General features: G+C 41.4%; 1 protein-coding gene across 3 annotated transcripts; it reads right to left on the bottom strand.

Moving 5' to 3' along the window:
- Positions 1-8,920: 8,920 nt before the first annotated feature.
- On the bottom strand, positions 8,921-23,264 carry LOC106607865 (delta(14)-sterol reductase LBR). Of its 3 annotated transcripts, none has more exons than XM_045720889.1 (14): positions 23,246-23,264; positions 18,685-18,859; positions 18,258-18,455; positions 17,871-17,945; positions 14,961-15,138; positions 14,519-14,712; positions 13,834-13,888; positions 13,437-13,631; positions 13,138-13,241; positions 11,566-11,691; positions 11,317-11,485; positions 11,110-11,190; positions 10,861-10,983; positions 8,921-10,676 (listed from the first exon to the last, which is right to left on the bottom strand). In XM_045720889.1, exons 2-14 carry the CDS (start codon positions 18,853-18,855, stop codon positions 10,516-10,518), a joined length of 1,830 nt encoding a protein of 609 aa, XP_045576845.1. In that variant the 5' UTR covers positions 18,856-18,859; positions 23,246-23,264; the 3' UTR covers positions 8,921-10,515. The 3 variants fall into 3 exon arrangements, with proteins under 3 accessions (XP_045576845.1, XP_014060786.2, XP_014060787.2); XM_014205311.2 differs by lacking the exon at positions 23,246-23,264 and adding an exon at positions 21,631-21,787; XM_014205312.2 differs by lacking the exon at positions 23,246-23,264 and adding an exon at positions 21,720-21,763.
- Between the last annotated feature and the right edge of the window lie 590 nt (positions 23,265-23,854).

Here is a 23,854-nt window from a genome sequence, read left to right as displayed (position 1 = left end):
GAACATAAATGCCTATTTTCATTTTCTATAGAAAAACCAACCCAACAACTTCTTCAACTCTGTTAAAACCGCAGTATTTGGAGAGATGCGTTTCTCCGCCTCCACAAAACGCGCGTAAAAGCGCAGGTACTTGGAATGATAATCTGAGACTTGAATAATTCAACGCCTGTAAATGCACTGTATCAACCAGAACAACTTTGAACGTCTTCACCCAGCTCTCCTACAAAGATGAATAATAGCCTATTGGTCTTGTGTGTCACTGGATTCGTCCGTTATTATGGATACTTTCATAAGCATTTTCTTTAACCAGACTGCCTCAATTATTTTGGACGTGTTTGAAGGAATGCGCGCATTTTGGGATTTGTCAATTTTTTCGAGAGGTGTTGTTGGCGCTTGCAAAAGCCATATCCTCAGCATTTACGTTTTTACATGTATTTCTATAGCGAATGAAAATGTATACTTTGTTGATAAATAGACTACATTTTCTTAGATAAAATGCCTATTATTCCCATATAATGTTGATAACAGACAAAAAGTAAAATATTTGTGTTGATAATGTCCTTAAGATAAATATTTCATTTGACGTCAATCCACATGGTTGGGAATTTATTTTGGACTAATTAGATTATTATGTTAGATGGTCATGGTATGCACGAGTGACAATTCACATGTGGTGTGAGAAGGTGCTATATATCGGCCTCTTGAGGTCGGATAATCAAAATGCAGGGTATATATATATATATATATATAAAATACTTTTTTTAAATCGCCTGGCCCTACCTATAATTCCCTCCTTGAGAACTGTATTCTTGACCTTGTTTGGATTACGTTTCCTGCTGTTAATAGATACATAGCTGGTTGTTTAAGTATTTCTGACCCTGCTCAGTAGCAGAAGTCTGTTTGGCGTTTGGAGTGAATTTGAAGGACTCACAGCTTGTGGTCGAATAGAAAGGGATTTTAACTGGATTCATAAACTGCCTTCTTTCTTTTGCTCTCTCTCCATCTCTCTCTCTTTCTTTTTTTCTCTCGTCATCATCTGAGCCTATTCTAACACAATCTATGCTTTTATAAGAATGGCTTAAAACTGGCCACTTCCAAACATTAAACTAGGTCAGGAGTAATTGAACACTCCGTTGTCAATTACTTCAACAGGAAGGTGGTCTAGATTAATTGAAAGCGGATTTGGGTGACTTGAAACAAACAGACTACAAAGAGACATTCGCCACTAAAGCCTGAAATATTCATTATTTCAACATTTTAATCTATCATTAATATTCTATTAGTTTTTTGGGGGGGACGATAGCGCCACATATCACACCACAGGTCATAGCCGCTGGAAGTACGGGTGCTTAAGGTCCTGCAGTACCCCCTTCTGGTGAGATGGTAAAACTGTAAGAATTTGTGTTGTTGCAATAACAAACTGTAAAACACTTTTTCTTTAGCATTTTTTTATATAAATGATAATGGGATTGGTGTAGGGGTAGGAGAGAGAAAAAAACATGGGATATTTATATATGGAGCCCATTCTGCATGGAGAGCTCTCAGCTCTGTTTTGTAAGCAGTGTGCTCTTATCTATTCAGTTCTTATCTATTCAGCTGTGGGGGTTTGGAGTCGTACACGCTCTGCTGTACAATAGAGAGTTTTGTTTGGTTAAGTTGGGTCTCTCTCCCTCTCTGTCCCTCTCCCCTCTCTTTCCCTTTTCTACCACTTGTGGTGGATATCAAGTGATGTGGAGCAGTGCTCGCAATTACTTCACTTATATTTTCTATTAGTTTACAATTCAAAACTTGGGAATGGGAAAAATATCAAATAAGGAACATGGCATTCTCACGCCCTCGACTCGAAGGCCTGCTCCTGGCCATGTCAAACATGTACACTTACATGACCAAAAGTATGTGGACACCTGCTCCGAATATCTCATTCCAAAATCATGGGCATTAATATGGAGTTGGTCCCCCTTTTGCTGCTCCACCCCAGCTTCACAGTAAACTTCACTGTAGGCCTAATTAACCCATGCATTAACAGAAATGAATGTAACCAAATGAAGGGGACAAACGGTACATTTACTACTGGTGACATGTAATAAGGAATTGCAAAAAAATATATAAACAAATAAAAGGGCAAACAATTAACACAATAAACAGTGAATGTGCAAGAATTGGCGGGAGACAGGCTGCTCAGAACATTCTGGAGAGAGATATGTCAATATCTTCGCCCCCCTCCCCTTTTTCTTGTTTCAATATTTTCAATTATACTGAAGATGCGTTATGTTCACACATATTTTAGATGCATTGTTTTTCACTGACAGCTGCATCTGAATAATCAGCTAAGCTTATTGCCAAACTATAGGCTTATAGGTCTACACACTTGTGATTTTAAACAATCCAGAGCTTTAAAATAAGCTAATGATTCTCTGTGGCTAAGCCATGCTCTCTGGTGAAGTATTTTGAATGATTTGATTATTTCTGTATAGACAGGAGTAATTATAAAATTTAGGCACATTTATTTCAATTTACTTTAGGATGCAGTGACTACTGTTACTGAATCTTATCCTATGCTTAGGCTACTCATCACATTAGGAATTGTATTTTATTCTTAGCCTGCAAATACTTTATTATAAAGGTGATATTTTTCAACCAATAGTTTTTCCCCAAGAGAGTTTTCGAATATATTCCACAAACATTACAGCAACTCCAGTCCTTTTCATAAAATCATGTTTTTCTCTTTATCATCACTAGTGAAGGCTCTGGCTCTGCTGAAAATTGGCAGCAGCCAGGAAAGGGAAAAAAATGTATTTTATGTAAGGGAAGAACAAACAGTGAAGGAGAAAAAAATCACTGAGCGTTCTATGATTCATTATTTCTCACTTCAAAGTGTTCTTAGAATCAATTAGCCTTGTCAAAATAACAGTCTTTCTGTGTTCTAGTGGAAGTTTCTCCCTGCTGTATTCCACAAACCTTGACCTCCATGTTGTGATTCTGAGTAAACACCGCTGAATGCAAAGCAGTGCTGCTTTACTTTGATGTTATAAAATACTATTGGGCAACATAATGAGGCTGACCTTTTACTGAATATATGTCATTTAAAAAAGTGAGTAAATCTCTGATGCTATGCGGCACACTTTAGATTTGTCTGGGGACCATATATGCACAGGAAACGTGTCGTCTTAGGAACAAATTGACAGTTTACTATGGGCCTCCCATTCCCTCACTACTGGTGTTTCACTGATGGCCGGTGGTGTGTACTGATGGATGCCAAGGTAAGACAGACTTCACAAAAAAATGTACCGATCATTAAAAAAATTAAAAAATAATAATGTATCTTTCGGTTCTCTGTACTTCGAGAAAGCATCCAAGCGAGCGAAACAGCTCCCCTCTTTCTCAACATATGTAGCCCATCTGTCTGATGCTGTCTGGTCAAAAAGAGTATGACACTGTTACCGCCCGTAGCATTGAATGCAAGGAAAGCCAGTGAGCATTTGGCCTCCCTTGATACATTTGTTAAATAAAATAATAGCGAATCAGTGTTGAGCCAAACTGAGTGAGCTCAACTGTAAATGGTCCTGGCGCACCAAAGAAAAGTCTCAAGGAAGCAACTTTGGATTTGGATTCACACCAATCACATCACATCAAAAGCAGAACGTCATTTACAGAAGAAAAACATTTTTTGTATCTTGTTGTCCTCCGGTGGCTAGCTAGCTAGCTAGCTAAAATCATCCCTTTCCTAAATTAGCCATGGATGGAGATAGGGATTTTGACTTGTGGTTTTACTTAATTCTCCGTACTGGACAATGATTATAAAGGCGATTCTGATCCAACCATAAATGTATACATTGTTGTGACCCTGGCCTGAGAGGATGGAAGTTCAATATGTAACTAGATGTAGTAGACTAGCTGGCCTGGCCCATCATTGCCCATGAAAGGAAGTTAGGCTAGTGAGCTGGTATTTTAGCCAGGTAGCCTGGGACAATAAAAACTAAAAGTGTGTACTGTATGACAGAGTCATAGACCGTTTCGGCAACATGAAAGAGAGGAGGATGGCATTGGCGTTTCTCTACAAGTAGGGTGAGTCAACATGTTTTTTCTACTTGCATTTATGCGTGCGCATACAGTACACACACAAATCAGTACCATGGAAATGGTGCTGGAATAGTGGAGGCAGCTTCTGTTTTCTGTTTGACTTGCGGTAACTCTCAGTGGTTCTAAATCAATGGTTGTTTAGTAGTCCGAAAATGTGGGAAACATTAACTTGCTTGACCATGCTGTAGGTCATGTAACTGTTATCTACATGCAGAATGCTTTGTGAACTTCACCAGACAGATGTTGCTCTCCGGTTTTCTGATGGAACAAAGAAATGGTTGGATTTATTCTGCTACTGTGTCTTCTTATTGTCTCTGTCTTAGGCCTATATATCACTGTGGCAAGGCATATGAACTAACAGGTTATAGAGCAAACAACACAATTATCACAACATATAGTTGTTTTGTTTCTTTACTTACCTATTGTTCACCTAACACCTTTTTTGCATTATTGGTTAGAGCCTGTAAGTAAGCATTTCACTGTTGTATTTGGCGCACGTGACAAATAAACTTTGATTTGATTGATTTGATGGGATTATCTCAGACTTTATTTGGAAGTCTGAGATAATGCCTCCTAAGGGCCTAAAACCTTAGGGGACATGATCCTACCTAATTTCCAGTTCTATTATTGGGCTGCCAACTTCCATGTAACTCAGTACTGGATCCGTGCAGATACCCCACATACAGTGCCTTCAGAAAGTATTCTTACCCCTTGATTTACTCCACATTTTCTTCTGTCACAGCCTGAATTCAAAATTGATTAAAAAAACAATTTTCTCACCCATCTACATACAATGCCCAATAATGACAAAGTGAAAACATGTTTTTAGGAATTTTTGCAAATGTATTGAATCTGAAACACAGAAATATATAATTGACATAAATATTCACACAACTGAGTCAATACTTTGTAGAAGCTGTGAGTCTTTCTGGGTAAGTCTCTAATAGCTTTCCAGAGCTAAATTGTGCAATCTTTGCCCGATATTATTTCCAAAATTCTCCAAGCTATCTCAAATTGGTTGTTGATCATTGCTAGACAACCATTTTTAAGTCTTGCCATAGATTTTCAAGTAGGCCTAACCATTGGCCTCATGGTGAAATCCCTGAGGGGTTTACTTCCTGTCCGGCAACTGAGTTAGGAATGATGCCTGTATTTTTGTAGTGACTGGGTGTGTTGATACACCATCCAAAGTGTATTTTAATAACTTCACCATGCTCAAAGTGATATTTAATGTCTGTCTGTTTTTTTTTTATATCCATTTACCAATAGGTGCCCTTCTTTGGAAGGCATTGGAAAACCTCCCTGGTCTTTGTGGTTGAATCTGTGTTTGAAATTCACTGCTTGACTGGGGGACCTTACAGATAATTGCATGTGTGGGGTACAGAGAGGAGTTAGTCATAAAAACAATCATGTTAATGCGATTTATGTAACTTGTTAAGCAAATATTTACTCCTGAATGTATTTAAGCTTGCCATAACGAAGGGGTTGAATACTTGTTGACTGAAGACATTTCACCTTAAAAAAATATATGAATTTGCAAAAAATTATAAAAACATATTTCCACTTTGACATTATGGGGTATTGGGTGTAGGCCAGTGCCAAAAATCTAAATTTAATCAATTTTAAATCCAGGCTGTATCACAACAAATCATGGCACAAGTCAAGGGGTGTAAATACTTTCTGAAGAAACTATCATTCCAGCATGGTTTCCTCCTGTATGCCATCCTCACTGGCTGCTTTGGCACACTCCTATTAACTCTTCTACTTCAGGTTATACCAAAAATATTTTGGTAAAAAACACTCTCGAGATCTGGAACCAGTCTAGACATCACTTTGAAAAGCTCTTCCTTAGTAGATGGAGCCTTATCCCATTTACTCTCAGTTAAATTCCACCTTTTGAATAGTAATTTCTTTACATATTTACAAGTGCGCAGCTTTGTCTGTGACATGACCTTTCAATTCCCCACCCTTCCCGTGGGCCCTTCCACTGATGTCTTTTTGACACCATCCCCAACTGTAAAAGGTATGATCTCTTATAGCTATGATCAAATGTACTCTCTTCACAATCCTTCATTCACAGCTATTAAAATGTTATGGGAACAAGGTCTAGGTGATGAGTTTACTGATGACACATGGGAAGATATTCTGTACCGTGTCCACTCCTCTTCTATTTGTGCCAAACATGGTTTAATCCAATGCAAAATCCTCCACCGCACTCATTGGACTAAACTCAGACTCTCTAAGATCTATCTTAGTTCCTGCTTCATTGATACATATGTTTTGGTCTTGCCCTCCTCTACATAACTATTGATCTGCCATATTTGATACCATATCTAAAGTATCACAGGCGCTTTTTGCTCCTACTGCCATAACATTATTTGGGGTAATACCTGATACTTTGATACTGGCAAATTATAAATCTGACTTTATAGCCTTTTTGAGTTTGTTGGCAAGAAGGTTGATTTTACTAAGGTGGAAAATGCCCTCTCCTCCTCATTTTATGAGGATTAAAGATGTTTTACACTTTTAGTAAATTAGAGAAGATAAAATATACCCTACGGGGTTCTTCGGACAGAGTTTTACCTACGTAGAGACACTGCAATTTCTACCTACTCCACGGTAAACTGCCTGTACTAGTTCTGTATTTCATAACAAAACATACATTAAAAACACAGCTAGTCTTCTAAATGAATAGAACAATTATAATAAGTCAGGCTAATATGAAACACTCACAAAAGTAGATCAATTAAGTTATTATTTAATATTTGTGTATGGGTATATACAATCCTACTTCTAAAAAACATGTTCCCATGTTATATTTTCATTTATAAACTGGATGCTGATTGGCTGACAGCCGTGGTATACCACAGGTATGACAAAACATGTTTTTTTACTGCTCTAATTACATTGGTAACCAGCTCATAATAGCAATAAGGAACCTCGGGGGATTGTGATATGTGGCCAATATACTATGGCTAAGGGCTGTGACCAGGTACTCCGTAATGCGTGTGCATAAGAACAGCCCTTAACCGTGGTATATTGGCCATATACCACACCCCCTCGTGCCTTAAGTATAAAACGACATGCAATATACTATTTCAACCAGTGTTTACACTGTAACGTGTAAATACCAATAAAAATAACAACAGTATTGTCCCTCTTTTCCATGCTTTTGTGTCAGTATTTTGTATGAAAGCGCTGGGGAAAATGCCAGCTCGCCACACATTTTCCAGCGGCCCTGCTGTGCTGATTGATCTCTGCAAAGTGGATATTTGGAAATCGCCACACGATGCTACAAATGAAGAAACATAACCTATATGATCTTTTGACTTACATATCTCAACATTTTGAGATAGTATTGACATAAAATAAAATTGAGGGCGGGAATGGGATTCCATAGGAATTAGCTTCGGCAATAGAATTACATGTCTAAGAGTACAGGTCAGGTCAACTTGGACTTGAAGGATGTCTGCAAGGACAATACACACATCTTCCTCATGCATTGGCCTTATGACAAGACTCTACATAACCTTTACCATAATGCAAGGTAGGTTTAAAAAGGGGATAGTATTTTACAGGTGCTTACCAGTGTTGTTTATGTGATTCCATTGCCATCACATTCTCTACGTTCATGCAATTATTCAAATAGAATTGTCTAAATTATTTATAGGCTCATTAACATACCATAATGATCGCTCTACAATCCTAGGATCTAGTACAGAAATATACCACTAACTACAAAGGAGAGATTGCAGACAACAGTATTAAACCTAGCAAAAAGTAAATCAGGTGCATTAGGTAAATTAACTAAGTACAAAATGTTTCTCTCTCCGGTTACTTCCTGAACTCTTTGCTACCCCATGTCAGTGACCTTGTTTGTTTCTTGACCTCAGCTAGATGTTGGGATGGTGTCTGTGGCAGAGGCAGAACTGTGAGGGGTGGAAGAGAGCCCAGAGTAGAGACAGAGGCTGACTGCAGGGTAGACTACTGGGTAGGGGAGCTGATCTGCTAAACTTTAGTCCTCTGAGACCACCACTGCTTCCTATTCCGTTGCTTTACTGCAAGAGCTCAAATGCTGCCTACTTCCTTAGCTGGCTTGTACCCTCCACCCCAGGGATGATTCAGCCCTGCTGGGGAGCAAGGTGAGGAGGACTATGCTCACAGGCAGGATTATAATAGTCTCAATGAAAACCTTTTCATCTCTCTGATTCAATATGCTGCTCCAAAACCTGTAACTAGAGTATTGTCAGACAATATTCAAACTTGGAAATTGGAAAAACTGAAAGCAGTTGGAGATTGTATTATGTAGAAGTACTGCAGCAATACTTTATCTGCTAGCTAGAATAGAAATAAGGTACAGTATAACCAAACAACCTAGCCCGAGTGCCATCCTGATTACTATCATGCAAACTCCTTGTGCTGTTTGGCTTGACAATGAGCAACGGAGTTGGCAAGAGTAAAAAGAGACGTTAGACCAGGCAAACACCTGCAGAGATTACGTTTCCATTTCTCTGGTGACGTGCTGAGAGCAAAACGGACACTACATTATTATTTTGGGGATCTACTCTTCACACTGCAGTCAGTGTGAAGGGTCACATGAATTAGAGCGTCTCAAATTGATTCCCAGTGTCTGCAGCAGGGGACTGGGGATGATCTCTGGTCCTGTTCAGATCTGCAGCAGCAGTCAGCCCCATCCTCTCCGATTGACCTCTGCCTGCATCGCAGAAGTGTTGAATTGCTTGCTTGACCTTCCATTGTTTCACTTGTCTTCTTTTTCTAGGAGTCTATTCTTAGTGCATTATGTGTTGAATCATTAGACATGTCTGAATAACATGAATGATACGGTAAGTGTAAACCTTTATTTTTTGCCAAAATGTTTGTACAATGCGAGCTTTCCAGCCATTGTCACGTTTTCCATTGGAGACAGACATTGAACAAATCATGAACATTGGGTCTTCTTCCACTGTCCTAGTTACATCCAACTTGTTTTAGCTTCAACAAACAGCCAGCTGACCCAAACAGGAAATTGTTGCCAGTCCCATCAGTCAAAAAAGGTTGAGTACAGAATGGGTCAATGACAAATAGACAAATCACAAGTAACGTTCTAAGATGACATGGTAATATTGTTTAGAGAACGGCAGATCTAGCTGTAAACAAAAATGGCTAGTGGTAATTCAGGCAATTAACTTAACAGTTGACATCAAATGCAACTTTAAATATCTACTTGTAAAAACATAAGATCTAGCATCACTTGTATATTTTGTAGTTAAAAACACAACAAAAAAATTGAATATTGCATTCAGTCACAAAATGCCACCTATTCTAGTTATTGTATTGCTGCTATACTGCTCATCTACAGCTGGGTCAGAAAATACTTGCACAGGATAAAACACCGTTGCCAGGTGGTTACCACACGACACAGCATTGCACGTACAGAATGTCACAGTATAAACTTGGTGAAAACAGTCATACTAACTCTAAATTGAACACTAAATGAAAAAAAAAAAAAAAGTGGTTGTGATGCCTTTTTTGAAAAGTAAGTTCTTTAACTTAAGGTGCTTAACATGGATACTGTCTAAGTGCCCTTGCAGATGGTAATGGTTTTAAATAAGATACTGTGGATTTGATCAACAGACAGGTTGTCTTCCCTCTGGAAAGGGGACTGTGACTATAACAGGAGCGTAACTAAGCAATACTACTGTCCAGACGACTGGGGAGGAATTTGACAGTGAACCGGAGTAAAATACAATCTTTCATAGTGCATTTAAAAACAACCAAATACATGTATTTATTTTTTTTACTCGGTTAACACTAGGCTACATCTCTATATAAAAATATACAAAAAAATATGCCTAAATGCTATTTTGTGAATGTTGTGGTCCTGAGGAAGATCGTTAATCCCATTTTAACTGTACAGATAAAAGAGCATTTAAATCCCATCATTGACAATATACACAAAAAGCAATGTATACCAAAGGTATCATTACAAAATACTTCAAAATTAAAGCCAAGCAAATATTGTAAATGGATATGGGAGTGAAAACTTAAACTGATCAAATATGCAATGTTATGTTAACAGGTATCTTGGGAAAAAAATAAAAAAAGTCTGTACAAAAATATATACATCCCTTCCACAGACTGAGGCTTCTTTTTTCTTCAATTTTGAAACCTTTTTCTCTTAAAAGGCATTAATCAAATTCAGTCAGCTAATTAGTGTGTACCTTCATAAAACCATCAAACTTCAAAGAAAGCTGCTCCTGCGGAACTTCCAAGAATCAAGCTTCCCCCTTTTCGAAATTCAAGTTTCCCAATGTCTTTAAATTCAAATTTCCAAACAACTTGTTGTTTCTACAAACTCATGTAGCCATGCGCTGAGTTGTGAGCTTGCGGAGTTGGAGGCCGTGGAGTTGGTTGGAGGGCGGTGTGGCGAAGGTTTCAGTAGACTCTGGGGATGATGCGGTAACGGACCTCTCGGCAGTAGTCGTCCCACGCCGAGCCGTACTTCCTCCTGCACTGGGCCTCATCCCGGGCCTCCCGGTGGACCAGCAGGGTGGTTAGGTAGATCACATAGAAGTACGGCAGGATGTGGGTGAACCCTACAGGACGACCACAGACAACACACACTTCAGCGTCTCCTCATATCACTACACACATATATCACGACGTGTAGATTTACTGGGCTGTTTCTGGTGCATTGTCAGCACAGCTCAGAAAAATATTTCAAACAAATTAACCAGCACCTGGTAACTAACCAGCTATGACTAAGTAGCCATCACTCACCACAGGGTAGTGACCATGCCAGAGCCATGATGAGGTCCCCCAGGTAGTTGGGGTGACGGACAAGCCCCCACAGACCAGACACCAGGAGACTCTTCCCCGTGGCAGTAGGGATGGTCTTCAGATCTGGAAAACACAGCGTTACCGCGAGTCCTTCAACAACATGACAGACAATAAGTCCATCCCTTCATCAAGGCAGGTGGCCTGCTAATGTTTATACGGGAATAAGACGAACTGGGATTGAGGACTTACGGGATAATGTAGGGTCTGAAGGATTTCTTCTGAAGGCGTTTTTCTGCGAGTTTGCTTTACGGAAGACGCTAAATCCAATGACTGTAACACGTGAAGACAATGTCATACTGTTATTCATACAACAAAAAGTATATCACAGATTAAATGTAGGATTTATATGAACGTATGCCATATGCCAATACTAAAAAAGTCCCGGTACTGACTAACCATTGAGAGTAACAATGCCTACGATCCAGGGCAGAGAGAGGTGGTTGGGGTGGTGAACCAGGTAGTAGGTCTGGAGACTGAAGGTGAAGGGAACCCACATCAAGTCTCCAAACACCAGCATGAAGCCAAATCCAGCATGGGTTGTATCCATAAGGCCGAGGACAGCCTCCTGAAGAATAACAGTCAACCATTGGATTACATCGTGAGACCAAAAGAAACATTAGGCAGCAAACACAGGTTTATCTGTACCTCATGCCAGTAGGCATCAAGCACATAGAACAGGTGGAAGCAGTTGACCAGGATCATGGCTGGTGAAGGGTAGTCCAGGTTATGGAGTTTCATCTCAGCCAGAGCCATGGCAGCGTTTATCACCAGCTGGACAGAACACAGACATCACAAGTCTGATTAAACACAGTCATTGATCAGACAAAACAATCCATACACTATATTACCAAAGGTATGTGGACACCTGCTCGTCGAACATCGCATTCCAAAATCATCGGCATTAATAAGTTGGTCCCCTTTGCTGCTGTAACAGCTCTTCTGGGAAGGCTGTCCACTAGATGGAACATTGCTGAGGGGACTTGCTTCCATTCAGCCACAAGAGCATTAGTGAGGTCAGGCACTGGTGTTGGGCGATTAGGCCTGGCTCGCAGTCGGCGTTCCAATTCATCCCAAAGGTGTTACATGGGGTTGAGGTCAGGGCTCTGTGCAGACCAGTCAAGTTCTTCCACACCAATCTCAACAAACCATTTCTGTATGGACCTCGCTTTGTGCACGGGTCATTGAGATGCTGAAACAAGAAAGGGCCTTCCCCAAACTGTTGCCACAAAGTTGGAAGCACAGAATCGTCTAGAATGTCATTGTATGTTGTAGCGTTAAGATTTCCCTTCACTGGATCTAACGGGCCAAGCCCAAACCATAAAACACATCCCCAGATCATTATTCCTCCTACACCAAACTTTACAGTTGGCACTATGCCGTTGTTGCTCCTAGACATTTCCACTTAACAATAACAGCACTTACAGTTGACCGGGGCAGCTTTAGCAGGGCAGACATTTGACGAACTGACTTGTTGGAAAGGTGGCATCCTATGACGCTGCCATGTTAAGTTACTGAGCTCTTCAGTAAGGCCATTCTACTGCCAATGTTTGTCTGTCATGTAGATTGCATGGCTGTGTGCTCGATTTTATAAACAGTACCAGTCAAAAGTTTGGACACACCAACTCATTCAAGGGTTTTTCTTTGTTTTTACATTCCAGGTGACTACCTCATGAAGCTGGTTGAGAGAATGCCAAGTGTGCAAAGCTATCATCAAGGTGGCTACTTTGAAGAATCTCAAATATAATATATTTTGATTTGTTTAACACTTTTTTGATTACTACATGGTTTCATAAGTGTTATTTCATAGTTTTGATTATTTCACTATTATTATAATACAATGTAGTAAATAGTAAAAAATAAAGATAAACCCTTGAATGAGTAGGTGTGTCCAAACTTTTAACTGGTACTGTACCTGTCAGCAAAGGGAGTGGCTGAAATAGCCGAATCCACTAATTTAAGGGGTGTCCACATACTTTTGTATATATAGTGTACCTCAAACAGACAAACTAACTCAAATGTACTGTAGTATCATTTTAGGATTTATTCTATGTAGTTCACATTTAACACATTAATGAACACACATAATGGGAAACTGAACACTGATTTTTTTATTTTGCAGTTGTGTGAGGAAAGAAAACAGCTTCATCTACACTAAATGGCTAATATACAGCTGAAAAGTACTTTAAATGGGAACATGTTTCAGTACACTAAACTTACCCAACCCATCAATCCTGGGCGCAGCTCACAGAAGTATTTGAGATCAAAGCCCTTGATCCGGGGGTTGAGTTCACTTCCCATGCAGAAGTCATAAATCACACTCCCTGAGGTGAGAAGAACAGATGAATCATATTGCGTTATCCATTTGTGAGGCATCATGCCAATAGGCAGTACAGCAATCTTTGCCCTTAACTTCATGCTGGCCCATGCCATAATATACCGATATCATGGAATCAATCAGGCCTAGATTGTAGAAGCGTTTCTCTACCAGCGATAACTACACAAACACACCCACTCACCAGAGTTTCCTCCGGGGGCGAGCTGGTCCTGGGGTGCCCAGCGAGAGCGGACGTACAGATAGACACTGAGCAGGACAGAGAAGAGCAGGGAAGACACAGCCAGCTGGAGGAAGTGGCTGTGGATGTAGCTGAGGTCCACCCCCTGATGCACTGCAGCCCCCAGGGCAGCCACCGTCAGCACAAAGGCATGGAGGGCTGGTGGTGGTGGAGGAGACATACAGGATTAACACACAGGAAGTTCTTCAACCAAAGGGTCTTTCCTTACATGACTTGTATGTTAATGAAATACATTGGCATAGTGCTTTACTACAGAGCTCAACGTGCTGGGGGTAACTGACCAGTTAATTCCTTCAAAAATGACAAACCAGAAGACATGAAACACAGAAGAATGCCTCACTGTTCATTCTGTACTTCAGCCACTCTCCATTCTTCAGGGGGATTCCTTCTACAACCTGGGGACAGAAACACAGGTTGGACCATCATTCAACCTTACAGGAAATACATTATGAGAGGGATAATGTAGGTAGGATAGGGGACTTTTTGTACATGTTAAAAGCTTACATTATCCCCTTTCACTAATGTAAACACTCCCCAGACCTTGAGAACATGATTTCATGGGAGCCATATGATGAAAGTTTCCTAAAGTTTCCTACATTCTCAAAAAGGCGCGTGTGCTTCAACTGTATTCAGAAGGCAGATGAGCAGGAGAGGAAACTGAACAAAACCTCCCATTCTTCCCTGTAGTGTTCCAGCGTGGACCGTAGCCTACTACTGCTGATTCCTCTCATTTCTGCCCTGGCTAATGAGCAGAAACGAGGCATGAGCGCCAGTCATGTGCTCTGTCCAGGTCATGGATGGGTATCATGTGTATGGCCTGTAATCTAGGAGGGGGTTGGTGTGTGTGTTTGCCAGTGTGTGTACAGTCCTCAACAATGGTGGGAGTAGAATTCTGAGAATGTGGCTGGCCCACTAGACAATCATCTATGGTTCAGTTCTGTGTTTTCTCCACAATGACTAGAACAGAGTGAGCTGATCCTACATGTGTGCCAGAAGAGCAGTGAGGGTATTGGTGATCACGTTACCTTTCCGACAGGCAGCACGTAGAGCAGGGCCTGGAAGAGGAACCAGAGGACCACCATGCCAAACACATGTGGATCCAGCAGGGAGTCCAGGGCAGGCAGAGAGGGGGAGCTCATCAGGCTAGCATCCTCCTGACTGCAAACCACCATCAGTCCCAACACGGCCACAGGCAGGAACAGCATCATGCAGGACACTCCTGCAAACACAGGGGGGAAAGACACTGAGTGACTGGAGCCAAAGGAAGTCGGTCTTCTTTTTTAACCAGTTACTGTCCCTCCCGAAATGCATTCTTGTCAAACAATGTGCAGACTAGCATCCTAGTGCAATTTGATTGGCATAACAGTTTGCAGACCAGCACCATTCTCCCCCACCCCACACTCTCTATCCAGCACATGACAAGCTGGGAGAGGCTCAGCAGCCACATTTCTCTGTTCCTCCTCTCACCTAGCCTCCCTCCAAACTCCAGCTCAGTGGTGATGGGGGCTGTGGCTGCTGCAGGCTTCTGCTCAGCTTCCTTGTCCTCTGTCTGCTCGGCTGGCTTGGCGTCACCGTCATCCTTTCTGCGTCTGAGGTTGTAGCGGCTCTCTAATACCTTCTTCTCTTGCTCCTCCTCTGCAGGTTTCTGGAAGTAGGCATGGTTAGACACACACGGTCAGGCTGAGTGGTGGTACTCATTTACACAGACATGGCTAACCCACAGTGACTTAAGCTCATAGGGAACATAATGCACATCCATTCTATTTGCCACACAAATTATCTGTAGATTTGCATCTCTTAAAAAGGAAAAGTGAACACTTGTTATAGCAGGAAATAGCACCATAAACCATTATTTGGTTTTACTACAATGTTGACAGCGTTATATGGGCATTCTAAGTATTTGTTTAACATAAACTATGAGCAAAGTCTTCATAAGCTGCAATGAGAAGTTCTCAGAGCCTCTGAGTAGAGCAGAGAAAAGAGGTAGCACATGTTCAAACAGCATGTGACTGACTGATGGAACATTAGCAGGACCCTAAGTGGTGCGTGTGGCTCAGTCAGCTGGGGCTTGGTACAGTCTGAGTCTCCCATGCAGAGTCCTCCCAACACACAGGAGGTACAACATGAATCATGACATCCCTACACATAAAAGCCCATTCACAAACAAGCAATAAAGCTAGGGACAGTTCCGTTACAAGTAGTGATACACCGATATTTCCTTGCCAAAGAAAACCGATACCAATATTAAACATTTTAGCTGCCTTTTAAGCATTCCAGTACAGCTAAATAGTTAACATACACACACACACGGACGCAGCGGTCTAAGGCACTGCATCTCAGTGCAAGAGGCGTCACTACAGTCCCGGGTTCAAATCCAGGCTGTATCACATCCGGCCGTGATTGGGAGTCCCATAGGGCGGCGCACAATTAGCCCAGCGTCGTCCGGGGTAGGCAGTTATTATAAATAAGAATTTGTTCTTAACTGACTTGCCTAGTTAAATAAAGGTTACACACACACCAAAAAGTTATTTTTTTGGCATTTACATATACCAGTAAAACATAATCAAAACCCATTTCTTTCACTTACTTGCTGTGCTGTTCCATTGTTAATTTGTTCCATTCTCAACCAGGATTTCTATGGAACGCCATTTGGGTCTTTGCGTGTCAAAGAATATATTATTTAACACTATTTGACGTGCCAAATAAGCTTGTTGACCAATCAGGACCTGAATATGACTGCACGTCACATAATAATTGAACACATTCATACATTTTTTTACGTAGTTATTACACACTCACTCATATGTCACAACGATTCATCGATACGTATGCTAGGATGCATCTACAGTGCTGGTAAAAAAATGTAAAAGCTAGCTAGCTCATGGATGCAAACAATGTCGTTTTGCTTTGTTTTTGGGGAAGAACAATCTGTTTCAGTAGCTATAGTTAACTAGCTATATAGTTAGCTAGCTGTCATCTAAAATAATGCTAATTTATAAGACAGTTCTTATTTGTGGCTCAGTTGGTAGAGCATGGTGTTTGCAACGCCAGGGTTGTGGGTTCGATTCCCACGGGGGACCAGTACAGGGGGAAAAAATTTATGAAATGTATGCATTCACTACAGTAAGTCGCTCTGATTAAGAGCGTCTGCTAAATGACTGAAATGTAAAAATGAATGGTCGGACCCATCTATGTGACGCTAGCTACAATAAGGATTAGCCACAATAGTGGACTTTGCGGTTAGCCTTCAAAATAAAAGTATAGCATAATTCTACTATTTGCATCACTGTCAATGACAAACTTTTATTTTGAAGGCAAACCGCAAATTCCACTATTGTCTCATCCTTATTGTGGCTAGCTTCACAACAACCCAGTCAGGTCAAGCATCGCTAGCCAGATGAAGCTAGCTGGCTGCTTATAACGTTAGCTTTGGGCAACAGGGTTAAGTAGCTGGCTAGCTATTTATTTTCATGAACTGAAGTTCAATTTCAATAGGCTAACAACAATACTTACAAGGATTCCTAAATCATTGCTAAGAATAATGAAAATGACAGCAGTTTACTGGTCATTGTTTTCAGGCTGGTTGTATTGGTGCTAGCTAGGTACCAAGCTAAAGCTAGCTACCCCAGAAGTTGAGGTCAAACTAATTATGCTTTATTACCAACGCGGAATTGTAAAGACATCGTTCGTGACCGGTGTTTGCAGACTTTTTTTGTACCGCTTTGAGTGCTACTGTATTTTTTTTGACACGCAAAGACCCAAACGGCACGCCACAGTATGTATGTCATGAAGCTAATAGCAGTGACGCCATTACTGTGTAACTCCGGTAGGGCAACGTTGGAAAAATAGCGCACTTGGTAGTGTTAACCAGTACTCAACCAGTCGGCGAAAGCCAACACCACCCACGACAGAGAACGGTTGACTGTCAAGGGCAATAAATTCCATTATCTTGGCTTTAATGGGTTTCGCCTTTGAGTTGTCTCGCTGAAATTTTGTTACTCTTTCAAATGACTGCTTGACTTGTTGACTGCTCGATCCACACAGCAGACATGGTGGGCTAGTTTATGAATGCTGTGTTGCACGTATAGCGCAACATTTTACACGGCATCATTACGCCATGTACCTAGATTATATAGGTATGCACGTCAGCTTTGACATCGGTTTTGCACATCGGTGTTAAACTAGACATCGGCTGATACCGATATGTTGACCGATATATCGACCCATATATCGTGTGTCCCTAGTTACAAGTCTAATGCCAAACTTGCTTACAGCCCAACAAACATATTCCTTTTGTTCTAGGAGCATTGACATCATTATGGATAGACACAAACGTAAAAAAAATAGATAAAGGACATACAGTATCTAAAGTCTCACCTCATTGACTTTGTCAGCAGTATCATTCTCTTTGTTTTCATGCTTATTGTGGCCATTGTTCTCAACTGGCCTAGCCTGTGGTAAATGGAGTGAGGGAAGCAAAACGTCAACATGAGGAAAAAGGAACGTGATGACAAACAATACAGAAAAAGAGGCGCAGTGTCACTATGTAAAGATGGACACACTGGTCACACACAAAGTTTGTAAAAATCTTTGGTTTATTACACTGTTATTAGCCAACCCTTGATCTACTATCAAATAATGCCATCTCTGAGGTCATGCATTTTACTGTGCATTCTGAATACAACACACACATGCAGCAGAGCAACACTCAAAAACAAAAAGCCATTCTAAATCCCAGCAGCGTGTGTGACATGTGTTCCTCACCACAGGGCTGAGTCTGATCTCCAGCACTTCTTTCATTTTGGGCTCCTTGCGTGCAGCGGGCGTCTCTGTGGCGAAGGTGCCACTGGTGGTGCGTGACGAGGAGCGCCGGGTGGTCCTGGCTGGAGAACGGGAACGACTGCGCCGCCGCGACGGAGAGCGGGAGCGAGAACGACGGCTTGGTTTAAAGCCAGTTGGATTCTGGAACATAAGTTGACGCATTTAGCAAGGTTACAAACGTGTTATTACATAGCTGAATTTTAAAAGGCCAGCACCATTGGCGCAATCAACATACCATAAGAAGATAATATTTGAGTATGCACTAGCATAAAATAAGATCAAAATTCCTGAACCTTGTCAAGATAGAGAAATTCCAGCCATCTGGGTCATGTCGTCAGTGACCTGGTTGCCATGGAGATAGTGCTCCTACCTTCATGTCAGCCTCTCTGAGCTCCAGCTCAGTGCCATCCTTGTAGATGACCGTGTAGAGCTGAATCTTGGCATCGTAGCTCAGCACCTTGACTTCGTAGAATAGGCTGCTACCAGGCCAGCGGCCCATCACCATGTCCCCACTCTGAAACCTAATACCCGGCATCCTCATTTACCTGACGGAGAGAGATAGAGCACACATGTTAAAAACCAGGGGAGTATCATGGGGTGGTCTAAGCCACTGCCGCACATGTATAATGTAGCGCTGCCAGCATGGGTTCAAAACAGGGGGTGTTTCTCTCTCCCTTTGAAATACAAGAGGGTTTTGAAACTGTTGTCTCACTCAAACTTCCGTTTTCATGACTGGGCTTATAAAAGTAAGTTTCACTCCAGTAGCAGCTTTCTGAGGAGCTGCTCTCATGCTGTCTGACAGGTGATAGGCTCTTCCACTCCTCAAACGAGGCTCTGTATGCTGTGCTCGTGTGATAAATAAGATACATGACAACTAAGGAAAATACAGGAGCCAATTTAATTCCACCAAATTATGCAAATTACCCTATAGACTGATAAGCAACCGTGGTCAAATGTATTTTCGGCAGCTAACCGTTAACATCCCTAATTACAATGATCCACTTTTTCAGATGAATTGGGTGTGCATATCAAAACGGTCTACGACGGGGACAACTTTTCTTCCGAAACATTTCCCCAATCACACTAGATTTAGGCAGATTAGGCTAGATGAGACATTTACAGTGTGCATTAAGAACAAGCAAATGGGGGACAGATGAGCACAAGACTTGACACAATGGAGCAGTGAGGTCAGCGGTATGGAAGGGGATGCGGAGCTCACAGAATTGCTGACGTTCCCGTCCCCACTAGGGTTAACTCTGTAGTTTTAAAACTAGTCATTGCCACTCCAGCCTCTTATCACTCTCTCAATAGCCTTAGTACACAGAATACCAGTAATGTTCAGGTAACATCTGAAACGGCATTTTAGAAGTTTAACAGGTTGTGCTCCCATGTCAAATCAACAAGTGAAAGCCTACTCTGGTTGTACAACTGTTCTTGCCACGGACTATTTAAAACACATACACACTATGAAAACATAGTCCTCGTGAATATAAATCTTAAATAGAAGGGGGGAACTGTAGACGTGAAGTGCCTGACATACTTGGACAACTCAGTCCTTGCAATGACCACAAGCACCTATTCACTGGCATGTGTCATTTTTCATCAAATAAAAGTCAAAATGGTACGTTATATCACAGCTGCTGAAATATATACAATTTAACTTATCCTTCTCATAATGGCCCACACAACTAATCCATCTGTCATTGTTGTCAGTAATCGTAAAGCACATTCCATAACATCTCCATGAATGAATGCAAAACCCGACACACCACGCTGTCCCTGTTGAATTCCTCCATATGGTTAAAGGTATAGCTAGCTAAACGATGCGGACAGGGTCCCCTACGCCAGGAAAGATGCAAGGTATGATGTGGGGGAAGCTTCGAAAGTCAGCCCCTCGTCTTTTGTTTTGTGCCATACCTTAGACACAGCCCTTTAAATACATTTCAAATGAAAGTCGATTCAATCACTTTATGATGAAGAATTTAAACAGTCCTAGCTAATCGTTTACAATAATGTAATGGGAGTTTGTAATTGGTTTTCTAGAAGGTTCACCAAACCACCGCCAGGTGTTCATTAGAGAAGTTTAACCAAAGACTTGTCTATGTGTGGTTCAACCGTCCAATGAGGTTTTTTTTGCCATCCATCTTAATGTTAGCTAACAGTTTTGCGACTAAGGGCGTTTTCACATATGAAATTCGGTACCCTGGTTCGGTTTCCTGAAGCGTTTGGGAGAATTCGACAGAATACGTTTTGCTTTCACAAGACCTGAAAACAACCGTTTAGGGTGCGATTAGCAAAACGCACCTTCTACATGACGTTAGCGAGCTAGCTTGTGTACAACGGGCAAAAAAAGTTCCACGCGACTCGCGCTGCCGTGTCACAATAACCTCGTAGGCGGTGGGCCTGGATCTTGGACCCGCGCAGGTCCAGGATTTGTTTGCGTTTCACACACGCTTTATTTATAGCGGGACATCAGGGTACCAAACACTACAGGATACGGATCGTAAGGGGATTTGTGAAAGCGCCCGCAAGTCAGTTGTGAACATATTCCGGAGATTTAGCCTAAATTGTAACGTTTCGATACCAAAGTGTGGAAATTTAATTAAAACATGCAGACAGTTGGATATATATTTAGCTATATAACATTAACCAGCAAACCAGAACGTGCTTTGAGTAACCAAAAACAAGCGTTACCTAGCAACACGGTTGGATTGAGTTGGAAGAGCAGTCAAAACCGTAGCTACAGGTTGTAGCTAGCTAACTACCGGTACTGCAACTAACGGTATTCCAAAATATGAGGCAATTTACAAAAAATAACCGTTCGCAAGACGGCTAGCTAGCTAACGTTCGCTAGATTCGTGTTAATGTTTGCTAGCTAGCTGTCTCTACTCATTTAACGTGAATTGTAATTGCTTCAAGTGACAGCGGGTGGAGGGAAAACGTCATACATTCAAATCCTCGCTAATGTTGGCTAGCTACGTAACGTAAGCTAGCAGGCTACTTAGTGGTAAGTCGGGTATGTTAGATAACGTTAGCTAGCTAACGTTTCAGGGCATGTTTACATTTTTGCAACTGTAAACATTGCACCGACGCCTTAACATGTGCAGACAATAAATAGGTAGTTAGGTAGCCTATTCATTATAAGCAGTTAGGTTAGTAAATTGCTCAGCAGCAGCGCAGTGGTTACCGTAGCTGATCCCACGGCCACGCAGCCCAAAACACAGTCAAGAATAACGTTAAGCGACCAAGTTCTCAGCAAAGACATTTAAAAAGTGACCACATTCATGCACAATCAATTATTAATTAACGCCCTTACCCTTAAATAACAAGCACAACTCCAATTACGAAAATAACATAGGTATCTCTTTAAAACCTGGAACGAAAGTGAATCGCAAGCTAACGTACGTTTAAAAACTGCAGCTTGAATGCATTCTCCCTCCCTCCATCCGCGAAGCCCACCAGTGTATAGGATGGCGCGAAGCCCGCTGATTGGCTACAACGCTGTTCTTTTTAAATTATGACATTTTCTGATTGGTTGTCAGAGGATTTTAACAGAGTGCTGATTGGTAGTAACCGGCGTGTCCCTATGGTTTTCTTTGTTTATTGTGTCAGATGTCTACCAGCGCCGGACAAAATGGAGGAAATTATTATATCTCCCACACATTAAATCATAAAGGTCACCAACACATATTTTCCCAACTTTCTATTGTACTCATGCATTCTAGACCAGAGCAGATGTTTAATCTAATTAAAGCCCAGGGTATATAGTGCTTGTTATTTCATCTAGCTGAAACTAAATTAGAAGAAACAGTGCGATACACCTCTATCAACCAAATAAAGTCTATATGAGATCAAGTTCACATTCACATATTTTTGCAGGAGTTGCTTTCAACATTACAAACCAGCTGGTGTTGTCATCACAATATGAAGCTCTGATTAATCTTCAATGTCAACACATTGCCCTGACTGACTGTACAACTGTGATTTTAATTTAGGATGTCGCTTTATAGGCTTAGAATGATTTCAAAACCACATTCAAGGAATCAGACATTGCAAGACAATGTTGAAACATGCTGATTATGAAGGATGATTATCATGAAACCAGTGTTGTAAAGTACTTAAGTAAAAAATACTTTAAAGTACTACTTAAATAGTTTTTTGGGTATCTGTACTTTGCTTTACTATTTATATTTTTGACTACTTTTACTTCACTACATTCCTAAAAAAAAAAATCACAAAAGTTCTGATGAAGGCCATGAGGCTGATACGTAAAGCTTATTAAAGTCTAGTCATGCGTCCTCCAAAACATGACCCGCCAAGCCGCGCTTCTTAACACCCGCCTGCTCAACCCAAATACTAACCACATCAATGTGTTGGAAGAAACGCCGTTCAACTGATGACCAAAGTCAGCCTGCAAGCGCCCGGGCCGCGACAAGGAGTCGCTAGAACGCGATGAGCTGAGAAAAGCCACCCCAGCCAAACCCTCCCCTAACCCAGACGACGCTGGGCCAATTGTGCGCCGCCCTATGGGACACCTGATCACATCCGGTTGTGACACAGCCCAGGTCTTTAGTGACGCCTCTAGCACTGCAATGCAGTGCCTTACACCGCTGTGCCACTCGGGAGGCCCTCTACTTTTGATACTTAAGTATATTTAAAACCAAATATTTTTAGACTTTTACTCATGTAGTATTTTACTGGGTGACTTTCACTTTTACTTGAGTCATTTTCTATTAAGGTATCTTTACTTTTACTCAAGTATGACAATTGGGGACTTTTCCCACCACTGCATGAAACATTATCTTGTGCATCAAAAGTAATGATTGCATGGAGAGTGAAAACAACTGAGCAGAGGTGTCAAATCATTCACAGTTCATGACTATGTATGGAAATAAACAAGATTTAGAAAAAAATTAAATCAACTCTACTACCCAATTACAGCGTTCTCAGCCCTCTCTCTCCCTCTGAGTTCATGAAGCCAAGCAGCTGCTTAGGGACTTCCTGTCTTACAGCAGTTTCCGCCCTCGCAGAGCATTCGCTCTACTCCGGCTGCTACACCTAAACCTCAAATGAGACATCTCAGCCCTCCTCCAGGAAGTGTCTTTATGCTGTTCATTATGTTGCAAACAACTGCACACAGTAGTAGACTCCCACTGTGAGATCTTGTCACCCCTGTGAAAAGAAGCCGCAAGACCAGATGCAGATGACTGGTTGCGCTCAGCAATTGTGATGGGCTCGGGCTCAGACAGCAACTGTGTGTGTGTGTGTGGGGGGGGGGGTAAAAATAGCACAGGCAAGTCTTTTGAGATATTTCTCTACTTCGGCTTCAGTTAGTCCTGCCTCTTCCTGTTAGCTGACCTGTGGCAGTAGAAGACTGCGAAACCTGAGGTGCAGAAACATTCACTGCTAATGGGGTGTGAAATAGGTGGTGATGTAAGGCCTGCTGGAAATTCCCTAGACCTACTCAAGGAATAAGTGGCAAGGGAGTGACTAACACGTCGGACTGAATTGTAACGCTGGTTCAGTCTTATGACAATCCC

The sequence above is a fragment of the Salmo salar genome, chromosome ssa06, assembly GCF_905237065.1.
Source record: "Salmo salar chromosome ssa06, Ssal_v3.1, whole genome shotgun sequence".
NCBI classification, from domain to species: Eukaryota; Metazoa; Chordata; class Actinopteri; order Salmoniformes; family Salmonidae; genus Salmo; species Salmo salar.
This window is presented reverse-complemented; position numbering and strand designations above follow the sequence as displayed.

Coding starts and splice junctions, on each gene's coding strand:
- LOC106607865 (XM_045720889.1), bottom strand. CDS start 18,855: ATGAGGATGCCGGGTATTAGGTTTCAGAGTGGGGACATGGTGATGGGC. Junction 11,486..11,565: donor TTGATGCCTACTGGCATGAG/GTACAGATAAAC, acceptor GTTATTCTTCAG/GAGGCTGTCCTCGGCCTTAT. Junction 10,677..10,860: donor GGCATGGTCACTACCCTGTG/GTGAGTGATGGC, acceptor GTCGTCCTGTAG/GGTTCACCCACATCCTGCCG.